General features: G+C 39.1%; 1 protein-coding gene across 1 annotated transcript in view; it reads right to left on the reverse strand.

Moving 5' to 3' along the window:
• Window positions 1–15808, reverse strand: part of piezo1 (piezo type mechanosensitive ion channel component 1 (Er blood group)) — a 169587-nt gene that overhangs the window by 89853 nt on the left and 63926 nt on the right. Inside the window, exons 4-5 of the mRNA XM_077201492.1 lie at window positions 9716–9758; window positions 3986–4139 (exon numbers count right to left, since the gene is read on the reverse strand). Of these exons, the coding sequence (XP_077057607.1) occupies window positions 3986–4139; window positions 9716–9758 (197 nt within the window). The remainder of the gene's footprint in view (window positions 1–3985; window positions 4140–9715; window positions 9759–15808) is intronic.

Raw genomic sequence — 15808 nt, forward strand, 5'->3', positions numbered from 1 at the left:
ACTGTAACTAGAGGGGGTCACACAGCAAAATCTGAATAAACAAAATAACACAACAAAAATGTCAGCGTTCAGATAGATCTGATCATAGAGATGTGGAGATGTTTGAGCCGGCTCTGAGATTCAGCGCTACAGTAAAGCCACGGTGATTTATACTGCACTTTATACAGTAGATTGATTTAACACTGCAACTTTAGGGAATTTAAAATGAAAAACTCAAAAAAATAAAGCGTCTCTCCAGTGCGTTCATGTTTTTACTGGCGTCAAGAAATGAACCGGAGAAGATTTACACCTCAAAGAAGGCGGAGCCTCAGAGACTCACCCACTTATTACATCATCACCAACACTGACCAATGGGAGTTCAGAGGCTTTTATCAACTTTTCCAGAAAGTTTCGAACTTCGTTTTGGCCTGATTTTGTATGTTCTTTGAAGTATATCAGGGCCTTTAGAACCGGTCTTCAAATAGATAACCAAATATTATCATAATAAAAACAACATTTTTACATTTTTGGTGCATTTTGTACGTAGCCATGCTTAAACAATCACCACAGTGTTAGGCTGTTGTGAGTGGTTAATGGTTACTTGTTGTGGGTGGAAGTTTTGTGTTTCTTATTGGAAAAAAGAGTAATAGCTCACCACTCCTCAATAAACTGCAGGACGGTCTGATTCTGGTCCAGCAATAATCATAGGGATGCTGGGTAATGTTTCTGCTTCTCACTTTTTGTTCTTGTTCTTGTCGTTATGTGTGTGTGATTTGTGCAAGAGTTCATGTTCATCAACGCACAACAAAACTCTGACTTCAACTGCCATGTGACCTTGTGGCCACGGTTACACACACACACACACACACACACACACACACACACACACACACACACACACACACACACACACACACACACACACACACACACACACACACACACACCACACACACACACACACACACACACACACACACACACACACACACACTCTCTCTCTCTCTCTCTCACGCACAGACACACCACACACACACTCATACACTCTCTCTCCCACACACACACACACTCTCTCTCTCTCTCACGCACAGACACACAAATGGCCTTTACTCAGAAAATTAATTTTTTTAAATTTTTGATAACTGATGGTTTGGTCATTCTTTTTTAATTGTATATGTTTATCTATCTATGCATATTGTGATCTCTCATGCCTGTGTGAAGACACAAAAACACACACACACACATACAGAAGTTAAATAATGAAGACAGACTTCACTGTTCACACACAAACACAGTTTCATTGCAGGCTGAGAGTACACACTTGGATGGTTAGAGATCGTTCAGAGATGGAGGTCAGGTCCCCTCTTGGCTAGTGTAGAGCGACAGTACTCTGTTTATAATATAGACATGAATGTGTGTGTGTGTGTGTGTGCAATGGGACATAACAATGGCAAGTAAATTGTCAGGGACTGCATAACCAACAATAGAAAGTATCTATGAAGAAAGAGCGTTAAATAAGAAAAATAATATTAATATGAATGATAAGAAGCGTCTTCTCGCCTCTGCTTTTGAACTGTTGCCGTCTGTATTTTTTACCCCGTTGTAGATTTAAAAGGTCTTTCCTCAAGCAATTCAAATTTGTACATTATTGATAACTGATGGTTTGGTCATTCTTTTTTTAGTTGTTTATGTTTATCTGTGCATATTGTGATCTCTGATGCCTGTGTGAACATTATACAATTACAAGTTCTTTAACTAAGCAGCAGTTAAACCGCAGCTCTACAGTCTCAGAGCCTCTCTGGGACAGCAAGACATTCAAACAATAGAGAAGTGTGAACGACGTGTGTTAATGGGCCACTGCAGTTCCTCCTCCAGCCTACAGGAGCGCTGCTGAGTATGGGCTTAAACACACACACACTTGCAGGTCCCCACTTGGTCAAAAATGTAAAGAATTCACCAGAGCGTATTTTAGACGATTTTAACATGTTTTAAGGCATAACCAACAGGGACTTGAAAAAAGTCCCCACTTGGCTCGGCGGTCCCCTGTTGGTGGGTGTGTAACGACACCAAGGTCCCCACTTAGATAGGTAGACGAGTACACACACACACACACACACACACACACACACACACACACACACTCATACACCCTCTCTCTCTCTCACGCACACACACACACACACACACACACACATACACTCTCTCTCTCTCTCTCTCTCTCTCTCTCATACACACACACACACAGACACTCTGTCTCTCTCTCTCACACACACACTCTCTCTCTCTCTCTCTCTCTCTCTCTCACACACACACACACACACACACACACACACTCTCTCTCTCACGCACAGACACACACTTTATACGATGCACTTATTGTGTTCTTACATTGTACTTAACCCAACAATACACCTACACACACAAACACACACACACACACACGTTCCCTGCAATGAACTTTGATGAGTTAAGTTGCTCTGCAAACAGTAACTTCTGTGGTTTGTCCAGATGAATGAAACATTAAGGTATATCTACTGTGGGCTACATTAGTATTAAAAGCCACTTTTTTACATAATGACTTAAGACAGGAAGCTTCTACCTGACCAACTTATACAACGATCAACCACAATTCGTTTTTTTACATGACATAAAGAGACAGGTAATTCTCAAATCGATGATCCAGATTGTTGCGTATCAAAGTGGAAGCGCAGTGCATATGCATTTTGTGGTAATAATTTTCCTGCATCTGAAAAGTACAGAATCGTTTATGGATATATAACTCAACAATAAAGCAGAACATGCAGTTGTTCCTGATGATCTCACATTTGCATGACAAAACCTGGGTAAGAAAAATAAAAGGAGCGATATTACCCAATGCCAAAGTGTGGCCAAAATTATGTGCACATTATGTGAACATTTCCATGTAGTTTTGATTGTAGGAAGAGAGAGCAGGGAAATATATTTTGACATACAGTGGCCACATAAGGAGGATTTGTACACTTTGTGATTGTCTCTGATTAAGTGGGAAAACGACTTCTGTCCCACTTTATATTTACTGTCTTTATGAACTCACATTTAAATGAATCACTTTATACGATGCACTTATTGTGTTCTTACATTGTACTTAAACCAACAATACACCTACACACACACACACACACACACACACACACACACACACACACACACACACACACACACACACACACACACACACACACACGTCCTAACCTTACCTGTGTCCTCCTCAATAGTAAAAGAAAAGAAATCTCTCTCTCTCTCTATATATCTCTCTCTCTCTCTCTATATCTCTCTCTCTCTCTCTCTCTCTCTCTCTCTCTCTCTCTCTCTCTCTCTCTCTCTCTCTCTCTATATATATATATATATATATATATATATATGTATATATATAAAATCGTCCATGTCTAATCTGCTAATTGCAACACAAGACATTAAGATATTCTAAAAAATTAACAATGATTTTCTGTAAAGCTGATTTGAAATCAATTTATTTATTTTATTCATAAAAGAGTCATAAAAATTAAATAAAAATTATTGGGTATCACAAGTTACAAAATAAAACAAAACAAAATAAATACATAATATTATTAAAATGAAATAAATAATTAAATAATTAAATTTATTCGTTAAATAAAATAAAATGAAATAAAATACATAAATATATTAAATAAATAAAATAAAATAAACATTCTTGGGTATCAGAAGTTCATTATTAGGGCAAAAAACATGGCTAGAAAATGGTAAAAAAAAAAAAATCCTTTCATCGAGAAAGTAAACAAATCATTAAAACTACACCATTCCTCCAAACCTCACCTGTATCCTCCACAACAGCAGCACAAGTGTTCAGCAATACAACATCAACACACATTGTACCTAACTTTTTTTTTTTCAACCAAATGGAAGATAAAAAGAGACCTTTGCTGTGAGTATTTGGGGGAGATTACTCCACATAATCCCATAATGAGCAGCTGGAAAAGAAGCTCACCTCATGTAGAAGTGCAGACGCATGTGTCACAAGCCCCTCGTCTCTCTTCTTCATCAGGCGGTTGCAGAGGATGAGTGTGATCAGAGAGATGATGAAGATACCAAGATCTGGGGTCAGGAGCCACACGACGGCCCAGGGCTCGTCCAGCGGGAGTCTGCAGGAAATGAGCAAACACAGCGTTAAACACAGCGTTAAACACCAGCGTCAAACACCAGCGTTAAACACCAGAATTAAACACCAGCGTTAAACACCAGCGTTAAACACAGCGTTAAACACCAGAGTTAAACACCAGAGTTAAAAACAGCGTTAAACACCAGCGTTAAACACCAGCGTTAAACACCAGAGTTAAACACCAGCGTTAAACACCAGAGTTAAACACCAGCGTTAAACACCAGCGTTAAACACCAGAGTTAAACACCAGAGATTTAAACACCAGAGATTTAAACACCAGAGTTAAACACTAGAGTTAAACACCAGAGATTTAAACACCAGAGTTAAACACCAGCGTTAAACACCAGCGTTAAACACCAGCGTTAAACACAGCGTTAAACACCAGAGTTAAACACCAGAGATTTAAACACCAGAGATTTAAACACCAGAGATTTAAACACCAGAGTTAAACACCAGAGTTAAACACCAGAGTTAAACACCAGAGTTAAAAACAGCGTTAAACACCAGAGTTAAACACCAGCGTTAAACACCAGCGTTAAACACCAGAGTTAAACACCAGAGATTTAAACACCAGAGTTAAACACTAGAGTTAAACACCAGAGATTTAAACACCAGAGTTAAACACCAGCGTTACATACCAGAGTTAAACACCAGCGTTAAACACCAGAGTTAAACACCAGCGTTAAACACAGCGTTACACACCAGCGTTAAACACCAGCGTTAAACACCAGCTTTAAACACCAGCGTTAAACACCAGAGTTAAACACCAGAGATTTAAACACCAGAGATTTAAACACCAGAGTTAAACACTAGAGATTTAAACACCAGAGTTAAACACCAGCATTACATACCAGAGTTAAACACCAGCGTTAAACACAAGAGTTAAACACCAGCGTTAAACACAGCGTTTCACACCAACGTTAAACACCAGCTTTAAACACCAGCGTTAAACACCAGCGTCAAACACCAGCGTCAAACACTGCGTTACATACCAGAGTTAAACACCAGCGTTAAACACCAGAGTTAAACACCAGCGTTAAACAACAGAGTTAAACAACAGAGTTAAACAACAGCGTTAAACACCAGCGTTAAACACCAGAGTTAAACACCAGGGTTAAACACCGGAGTTAAACACCAGCGTTAAACACCAGAGTTAAACACCAGAGTTAAACACCAGAGAGTTAAAGACCAGAGTTAAACACCAGAGTTAAACACCAGCGTTAAACACCAACATTAAACACCAGCGTTAAACACCAGCGTTAAACACCAGCGTTAAACACCAGAGTTAAACACCAGAGTTAAACACCAGAGTTAAACACCAGCGTTAAACACCAGAGTTAAACACCAGAGTTAAACACCAGAGTTAAACACCAGCGTTAAACACCATCGTTAAACACCAGCGTTAAACACCAGCGTTAAACACCAGAGTTAAACACCAGCGTTAAACACCAACGTTAAACACCAGCGTTAAACACCAGCGTTAAACACCAGCGTTAAACACCAGCGTTAAACACCAGAGTTAAACACCAGAGTTAAACACCAGCGTTAAACACCAGCGTTAAACACCAGCGTTAAACACCAGAGTTAAACACCAGAGTTAAACACCAGAGTTAAACACCAGAGTCACACACAGGCGTCAAACACCAGAGTTAAACACCATCGTTAAACACCAGCGTCAAACACAGACGTCAAACACCAGCGTTAAACACCAGAGTTAAACACCATCGTTAAACACCAGCATCAAACACAGGCGTCAAACACCAGAGTTAAACACCATCGTTAAACACCAGCGTTAAACACCAGAGTTAAACACCAGAGTTAAACACCATCGTTAAACACCAGAGTTAAACACCATCGTCAAACACCAGCGTTAAACACCAGAGTTAAGCACCAGAGTTAAACACCAGAGTTAAACACAGCGTTTACACACCAGCGTTAAACACCAGCGTTAAACACCAGAGTTAAACACCAGCGTTAAACACCAGCGTTAAACACCAGAGAGTTAAACACCAGCGTTAAACACCAGAGTTAAGCACCAGAGTTAAACACCAGCGTTAAACACAGCGTTTACACACCAGCGTTAAACACCAGCGTTAAACACCAGAGAGTTAAACACCAGCGTTAAACACCAGCGTTAAACACCAGAGTTAAACACCAGCGTTAAACACCAGCGTTAAACACCAGCGTTAAACACCAGCTTTAAACACCAGCGTTAAACACCAGCGTCAAACACCAGCATCAAACACTGCGTTACATACCAGAGTTAAACACCAGCGTTAAACACCAGAGTTAAACACCAGCGTTAAACACCAGCGTTAAACAACAGAGTTAAACAACAGCGTTAAACACCAGCGTTAAACACCAGAGAGTTAAACACCAGAGTTAAACACCAGCGTTAAACACCAACGTTAAACACCAGCGTTAAACACCAGCGTTAAACACCAACGTTAAACACCAGAGTTAAACACCAGCATTAAACACCAGCGTTAAACACCAGAGTTAAACACCAGCGTTAAACACCATCGTTAAACACCATCGTTAAACACCGGCATCAAACACAGGCGTCAAACACCAGAGTTAAACACCATCGTTAAACACCAGCGTCAAACACAGGCGTCAAACACCAGCGTTAAACACCAGAGTTAAACACCATTGTTAAACACCAGCGTCAAACACAGGCGTCAAACACCAGCGTTAAACACCAGAGTTAAGCACCAGAGTTAAGCACCAGAGTTAAACACCAGCGTTAAACACCAGAGAGTTAAACACCAGCGTTAAACACCAGCGTTAAGCACCAGAGTTAAACACCAGAGAGTTAAACACCAGCGTTAAACACCAGCGTTAAACACCAGAGAGTTAAACACCAGCGTTAAACACCAGAGTTAAACACCAGCGTTAAACACCAGCGTTAAACACCAGCGTTAAAAACCAGCATTAAACACCAGTGTTAAACACCAGTTAAAGACCAGCGTTAAACACCAGCGTTAAACACCAGCGTTAAACACCAGAGAGTTAAACACCAGAGTTAAACACCAGCTTTAAACACCAGAGTTAAACACCAGCGTCAAACACCAGAGTTAAACACCAGCGTTAAACACCAGCGTTAAACACCAGAGAGTTAAACACCAGAGTTAAACACCAGAGTTAAACACCAGAGTTAAACACCGGAGTTAAACACCAGAGTTAAACACCAGAGTTAAACACCAGAGTTAAACACCAGAGTTAAACACCAGCGTCAAACACCAGAGTTAAACACCAGGGTTAAACACCAGAGTTAAACACCAGAGTTAAACACCAGAGTTAAACACCAGCGTTAAACACCAGCGTTAAACACCAGCGTCAAACACCAGCGTCAAACACCAGCGTCAAACACCAGAGTTAAACTCCAGAGTTAAACACCAGAGTTAAACACCAGCTTCAAACACCAGAGTTAAACTCCAGAGTGAAACACCAGAGTTAAACACCAGCGTCAAACACCAGAGTTAAACACCAGCGTCAAACACCAGAGTTAAACACCAGTGTTAAACACCAGAGTTAAACACCAGAGTTAAACACCAGAGAGTTAAACAGCAGAGTTAAACAGCAGAGTTAAACACCAGAGTTAAACACCAGTGTTAAACACCAGGGTTAAACACCAGAGTTAAACACCAGAGAGTTAAACACCAGAGTTAAACACCAGAGTTAAACACCAGCGTCAAACACCAGAGTCAAACACCAGGGTTAAACACCGGAGTTAAACACCGGAGTTAAACACCAGCGTTAAACACCAGAGTTAAACACCAGAGTTAAACACCAGCGTTAAACACCAGCGTTAAACACCAGCGTTAAAAACCAGCGTCAAACACCAGCGTCAAACACCAGCGTCAAACACCAGAGTTAAACACCAGTGTTAAACACCAGAGTTAAACACCAGAGTTAAACACCAGAGAGTTAAACAGCAGAGTTAAACAGCAGAGTTAAACACCAGAGTTAAACACCAGTGTTAAACACCAGGGTTAAACACCAGAGTTAAACACCAGAGAGTTAAACACCAGAGTTAAACACCAGAGTTAAACACCAGCGTCAAACACCAGAGTCAAACACCAGGGTTAAACACCGGAGTTAAACACCGGAGTTAAACACCAGCGTTAAACACCAGAGTTAAACACCAGAGTTAAACACCAGCGTTAAACACCAGCGTTAAACACCAGCGTTAAAAACCAGCGTCAAACACCAGCGTCAAACACCAGCGTCAAACACCAGAGTTAAACACCAGAGTTAAACACCAGAGTTAAACACCAGCGTCAAACACCAGAGTTAAACACCAGAGTTAAACACCAGCGTTAAACACCAGCATTAAACACCAGAGTTAAACACCAGAGTTAAAGACCAGCGTTAAACACCAGCGTTAAACACCAGAGTTAAACACCAGCGTTAAACACCAGCGTTAAACACCAGAGTTAAATACCAGAGTTAAACACCAGCGTCAGACACCAGCGTTAAACACCAGAGTTAAACACCAGAGTTAAACAACAGCGTCAAACACCAGAGTTAAACACCAGCGTTAAACACCAGAGTTAAACACCAGAGTTAAACACCAGAGTTAAACACCAGCGTTAAACACCAGCGTCAAACACCAGCGTTAAACACCAGCGTTAAACACCAGAGTTAAACACCAGAGTTAAACACCAGAGTTAAACACCAGCGTTAAACACCAGCGTTAAACACCAGCGTTAAACACCAGCGTTAAACACCAGAGTTAAACACCAGAGTTAAACACCAGCGTTAAACACCAGAGTTAAACACCAGAGTTAAACACCAGAGTTAAACACCAGCGTTAAACACCAGAGTTAAACACCAGCGTCAAACACCAGCGTCAAACACCAGCGTCAAACACCAGATTTTTATCAAAAACTTTTAATAAAATAAAATTAAATTATTAGGTATTACAAGTTAATGATTAGGGCACAAAACAGGAATTGAAAATGGAAAAAATAAAATATTTTATTTTTTGAATATTGAATTGCTTCAAATCAACTTTACAAAAAAAATATTATGTTAATGTTTTAATATAATGATATCTTAATGCCTTACAGTTGCATTTAACAGATTAAAGCTGAGCGATAATACAAAGATTAACAATGATTTTCTGTAAAGTTGATTTGAAATCAATGTATTCATTTGATTTAAAGCAGAGATGAGCACTCAAGTTAGAAAATAAAAATGGCCAATTATCCTTTCATACGGTAAAAATAAAAATAAAAGCCAAATTCAATATAATATACATATATATACAATATTATATATATATATATATATATATATAACCCAGCTCTAATCTGTTAAATGCGAATTTAAGACATTAAGATATTATAAACATTACCGCAATAACTCTCTGTAAAGTAAGGCTTTTCAACAAAATAAAATAAATGTATTCTTATTGATTTAAACTGTATTTGCATGAAGTGTAGTGAGCACATGGCCTTGATCTGAACATGCGATCTAACACTGATCACTCTCGAGCGGCTCAACGTGACGCCTCACGTACACACACACTCATTCTCCAGATTCTCCACATACCTGGACACTCCGACATGTCTCGCTAGAGTCTCCCATGCGCTGCCTGAGGAGAGAGAGAGTGAGAGAGAGAGAGAGAGAGAGAGAGAGAGAGATAGAGAGAGAGAGAGAGAGAGAGAGAGAGAGAGAGAGAGAGTTTACAGAAGACAAGCTAAAACTGAAAACATTTCCACGAGCCACTAAACTCTCTCAGTCAGAGTCTACAAGCCCGAGAAGAGACTTCATAAAGATGTGCACTGTGCAACACTTTATGCAGTTTTGATTGTAGGAAGAGACAGCAGGGAGCGATTTTCCACAAAATATATTTTGACATACAATTGTGATTGTCTCTGATTAAGCGGGAAACCGACTTCTGTCCCACTTTATATTTACTGTCTTTATATGAACTGACATTTAAATTAATCACTTTATACGATGCTTTTATTGTGTTCTTACATTGTACTTAACCCAACAATACACACACACACACACACACACACACACACACACACACACACACACACACACACACACACACACACACACACACACACACACACACACACACACACACACACACACTTGTCCTAACCTTACCTGTATCCTCCTCAATAGTAAAAGAAAAGAAAAGAAAAATCTATATGCTATATATATATATATATATATATATTATTGTCCATGTCTAATCTGCCAAATGCAACACAAGACATTAAGATATTCTAAAAATGAACTATGATTTTCTGTAAAGCTGATTTGAAATCAATTTATTTATTTGATTCATAAAAAAGTCATACACAAGTTCATGATAAGGGTAAAAAATTAAATAAAATATCAATAAATTAATAAATAAATTAAAAATAAATAAATAAATAAACCTACACACACACCATCAAACCTGTCCTAATCTTACCTGTATCCTCCTCAATAATAAAATAACATAAAAACAAAATAAAATTATCTATATGCTATGTATATTATCATCCAGGTCTAATCTGCTAAATGCAACACGAGGCATTAATAGATTCTAAAAATTAACAATGACTTTCTGCTAAGTTGGTTTGAAAATAAATGCATTTAAATCGCTATTAAAAAAAAATGTCATAAAAATATTTTTTTGGCTATCACAAGTTCATGATAAGGGTACAAAATAATAAAATAAAATAAAATTTCTTGATGCATAGGTCGGGAAAGCAAACACAACAAATGCATAAAATATGCATGAATATGTAAGCGTTAAGGTTATGAATGAGCTGGTGTGTCCCAACAACAGTGACTAAATTCCTGTTTAGGATTCGCATTCAAAATTTACAGTCTCTCACTTCCACTAACATGGATCACGGATGTATGACATCACCGCTTCTCGTCACATCTTCGGCCCAATCAAATGCTCTCTAGAATCTAAAGCTCCGCCCCCATGCTACAAACACCACCTGACCGAAGCAAACGTGTCACGAGCAATATGGGTTAGAGTGTGTGTTCGGGTGCTCAAACGCTCCAGTTTTACTGTAAATTGGTTTCCGTGCAATATACTACGGTGGATAACAGTAATAGATTTAACCGTACATTTAATGTAATTTTACAGTTTTTGGAAGTGAAAAAGAACAAGTCTTTGTATAATTTACAGTGAAAAAACATAAATTGACATTTCGTGAGCTTAGAATTATGCATTTCTATCTCCGTTTAGGTTAGTTCTGAGATATTGAGCATCAAAGTTTTTAAATCCCTGCTGTTTTGTGAGATGGAACCTTTTTATTTTATTAATAACTACTAACAAAATATTTTTTTTTACAAAAATAACACCACACAGGCATTAATAAACACCTAATGGATAAGATTATGTCAAAAACTAAATTTCGACCAAAAGTGGAGATAGAACCATATTAATTCTAAGCTCACGATTTGATGTATTTTTGTTGAAATAACTTTTCTTCATAGTTTTATTAATCATTTATGTACATTAGGGTTTCATGTTACATTTAATGTTGTTAAATTAATGTTATTGCATTTTTTAAATTTCAAGTGTGTTACCATGATGGTGTTTTAGTGTTTGTGAGTGAATATTAATATTAACATTCTTATGGAAAATATGCATACGATGAGCTTTGATTAATCATGTGATTCTCATCACTGGAGTGATCAGTGCTTGTCAGTGTATTCAATTGGTACAGAACCGATATTAGTACTTTAATAAATCTGTAAATTAACACTGTATCAGTTAATGAAATGCGTTTTTTACTTTAAATTTAAGTCTGTAAAACCGAAAATTACCGTATTTTTTATGGTAAATTTCTGGCAACCAAAGCTGCAGTTTTATTTCCGTAAATTCAACAGAATTTGTTATAGTGTAGAATTTATTCACACCTCTACTATTGAATCCAACGCATCATCAGCGCTCGGATTCGCTTCCATGGTGCTGACAGAACGCTATTGGCTATTTAAAAAAGGGGGAGGAGCCATTCAATACATGCCGCCTTAGCTTCCAGTTTCAGTGGAAATTACATCAACGCATCCTCATACAAAGCTGGGCGTTACAAGGCACTTCCTCATCCTTCCCTCGCGGGTCAAAATGACCTCATTTATAAAACTTTGCGTAGGATTTGCGTCAGAAGTGGCGTACGGATGAAACATAGGACTTGCATACGCACAGAAATATTCGGATTTATAAAACCGTGCGCACGCACATCCTACGCAGTTTTCCCTCAATAAATCACAATCAATTCTAAATGTGGCGCAGCTTTTGCGGCTTCATGTCACGCCCATAGTTGCCCATCAATAGTCGGTGAAACGCTCACAAGTTAATATTCATCCATTGCGAAATGATGGCAAACACAGAGAGAAAATATAGCTGCAAGCAGCCATTACCGGGGCCAAGCGCAAGAAGCGGCAACAGATGCCATCATGGGTGGGAGTGGCAGACCAACTGCAGCAAGGAGCAATTAAAGACATTTAAAGATGAATTTAGGCAAATGGCTAAAAAATCATATATACAGTAACTTTTAAGATGATTTAATGGATTATCACTTTCGACAAATAGGTGGCGCAGTTACGAAATCGATGTGATGTGGTCAGAGTGAGGTGACAATGACACATACAAAGTTTGGTGTCAAAATATCAAGGCATTGCAGAGATAAAGACTTAATAGTCATTTTGGCAGCATGTCTCAACTTTGCTGCTGCGGTATACGAAAACGGTTTCGTCTATCGTCACGAAATCCATAACTTTTAGTCGGCACGGTATGGAGATGACACGATTCGATTTTGGTGAAAATCGGACGAATGGTCTAGGAGAAGTTCGAAAAAGAAGGTTTTGAAATTAAATAAAGATGGCGGACAGGAAGTTCGTCCAAATACGTCAAACTTGGTTCTCGGCATGACCCAAGGAATCTATTAAGACCAGTGTCATTACAATAAGCACATTTTTAAAAAAGTTATTAGCATTTTTGGAAATGTAATTTTAACTTTTGACCAACAGGTGGCGCTGTCTTGAAATCTTTTGAGTACCTTCAAGGCAAGGTGCTGGTAACAAATTCTGAGTTTCATAATGTTACAGCAATGTGTTCATTAAGTATAGCATTTCACATCACAAAACTGCATTGAAATCAATGGGATTTTCATGTTTTGTTCTATTATAGCGCCACCAAGAGGCAAAATCTCACATTTTTTTTTCATGTGTCCTTGGAATGAGCCCATACATATGTGTGCCAAATTTGGTGAAAATATCTCAATTCGCTTCGGAGTTTTAGACATTTATATGAAAAAAAGCATCAAAAATGACTGACACGTGACTTTAATTTGATTTTACTACCCCTTACCATCAATATTTTGGCATTTGGGCCATCACATTTAGTTAACAAGCTATGGTTCCAAACTTCTGACGGTGGTTTCGTCTCGATCGGACTAGCGGTTTCGAAGATATCGGCAAATGTTTTTTAAGCGCTAAATCACAACGCTACACAAACTGTAAGTCGAAACCTAGCATGTTTGGTATCTGTGGACTCGGCAAGGATTCAGGACCTCAACGAGATGACTCCCGTGAAAATAAGTCAACCACAGCCAGAGTTATAAGCAATTGAAAAATAAATGTTACCACTAGGTGGCGCTGTTTCGAAACTTCTCAGGCTCCTTCAGGGCATCGTACCGATGACCCATACCGAGTTTCGTAACAATTCGTTCATGCGTTCAAAAAATACAGCATTTTAGCACATAATTCAAAATGGCCGACAGCCAAAATGGCCGATCTGGGAAAATTCGATATCAGTCAACTCGGCATGACGCCCTGAATCTACAGAGACTACTTTTATGATTTTTGGACAAACCGTTCAGAAGTTATGAGCGAAAATAGCCGTTTTTCATATCTCCGGACCAGTAGGTGGCGCTGCGCCGAAACGCAGCATGTAGCCTCAGGTCATGCTTGTGATGACATGTACCAAGTTTGGTCTGAATACGATTAAGCGTTGCGGAGATACAGCCTTACGTCTGTTTTCGCAAGCGCTACGTAAAATTTGTTTGCGCGTTTATCGAAAGCGGTTTGACGAATCAACTTGAATTCCATAACTTTTTGTCGGCACTGCTTGGAGATGATCTGGTGCAATTTTGTTGAGAATCGGACAAACCGTCTAGGACAATTCAAAATGGCGGCCATATTTTTATGACGGAAAATGACGTCATAGGGTGCGATCGAATCGCCATGAGCTCAGGAATCAGAGGAAAAAAGAATTTTGTTGATAGGCCTAACGGTTCAAAAGTTATTAGCATAATAAAAGTGAAACTTTGGACAGGTGGTGGCGCTAGAGGCAATGAGTTAGAGACACCAAAATTGGTGCAATTACTGTTGGGACTGTCCACTATCAGAATGTCAAACCGGAACAACTTTCCCGGACACGGTTCTAGGGGCTGCCATAGACGCCCAGTCGGAAGAAGAAGAAGAAGAAGAATAATAATAATAATAATAAGAACCGGAACAGATACAATAGGTGCCTCCGCACCTTCGGTGCTTGGCCCCTAAAAACAAGAAACGTAACTTCACTCAATGTGAAGTAGAAATGATCGTTGGCGAGGTGGAAAAGAGGAGTAAAATGTTGTTTGGAGGGCACAGTGTGGGCATTACGTCATTACGACATGTGATGGCATCATGGCATTTTATTACCATCCATTTGATTGCATCTGAGAAGCTACAGATATGAGGATGAATTGCATAACATGCCAATATTATTGCAGAACATATTTCACTTTTATTTTTTCAAATATGTGTTAATTTGCATTTCTGTTGTAATCTTCGTTTGATTTTGTGTGTTTTACACTGCAGATCGATCAAACGGGTGTTCGTGTAGGCTGTTAATTGAAAGACTTGGTTTGTAAAGTCTTCATGTTATTTATGAGAGGCAGTATTGCCATTTCTTTTACACGACGGCCTACAGTTTCACACACTTTCACGTGTTTCTTCCATCTGCCGACGGTGATAACCATTTCTCATTTCACCCATTTTTGTGCGTACGCCTGGGTCAGAGTTTGCGTGAAGGACCGCACATTTTCCCGTCAAGTTTACTTTTATAAATACCAATTATTGCGTAGAGAGCGGCGTATGCCTTCTTTTGTGCGTACGCAACGTTTATAAATGAGGCCCCAGAAGCCCTAAAATTATACTTTGGTGCAAAAAGCTTATTTAATTTAATTTTGATATTTTTTTTTCAATTTTTAAGCCCCGTTCACACCGCGAGCGACACGCAGCGACAAAGCGACATGATCCCATTCATTTCAATGGAGCGCTGGCGACTTCCGGCGACACGAGCGACATCGACCGTTGGCGACAGAATGTGGGCGTGTCAAGCGACAAGAGACAGGTGAGAAAAGTTGAGAAATTTCAACTTTATGCAAATGAGAAGCGATTTCGCGAGCGACAACCAATAGGAAAGAAGCCTTTTCAGTGGAGCTTACGTCACCGTCTCGAGTGCAGGGAAGACAGAAGAGTTCGAGGATGATTTCACTGTTTTATATGATTTGACTGTAACCACATATGGATATAATAAAATTATGCATGGAAAAGAAACCGTCGACAGTCTCAGTGAGTTTAATTCATACATTTATAGTTCGAGTGGTGTAATTTTATGATGCAAGTTTA

The sequence above is a fragment of the Siphateles boraxobius genome, unplaced genomic scaffold (genome assembly GCF_051911475.1).
Source record: "Siphateles boraxobius isolate OS27281-9 unplaced genomic scaffold, OSU_SipBor_1 48, whole genome shotgun sequence".
NCBI lineage: Eukaryota > Metazoa > Chordata > Actinopteri > Cypriniformes > Leuciscidae > Siphateles > Siphateles boraxobius.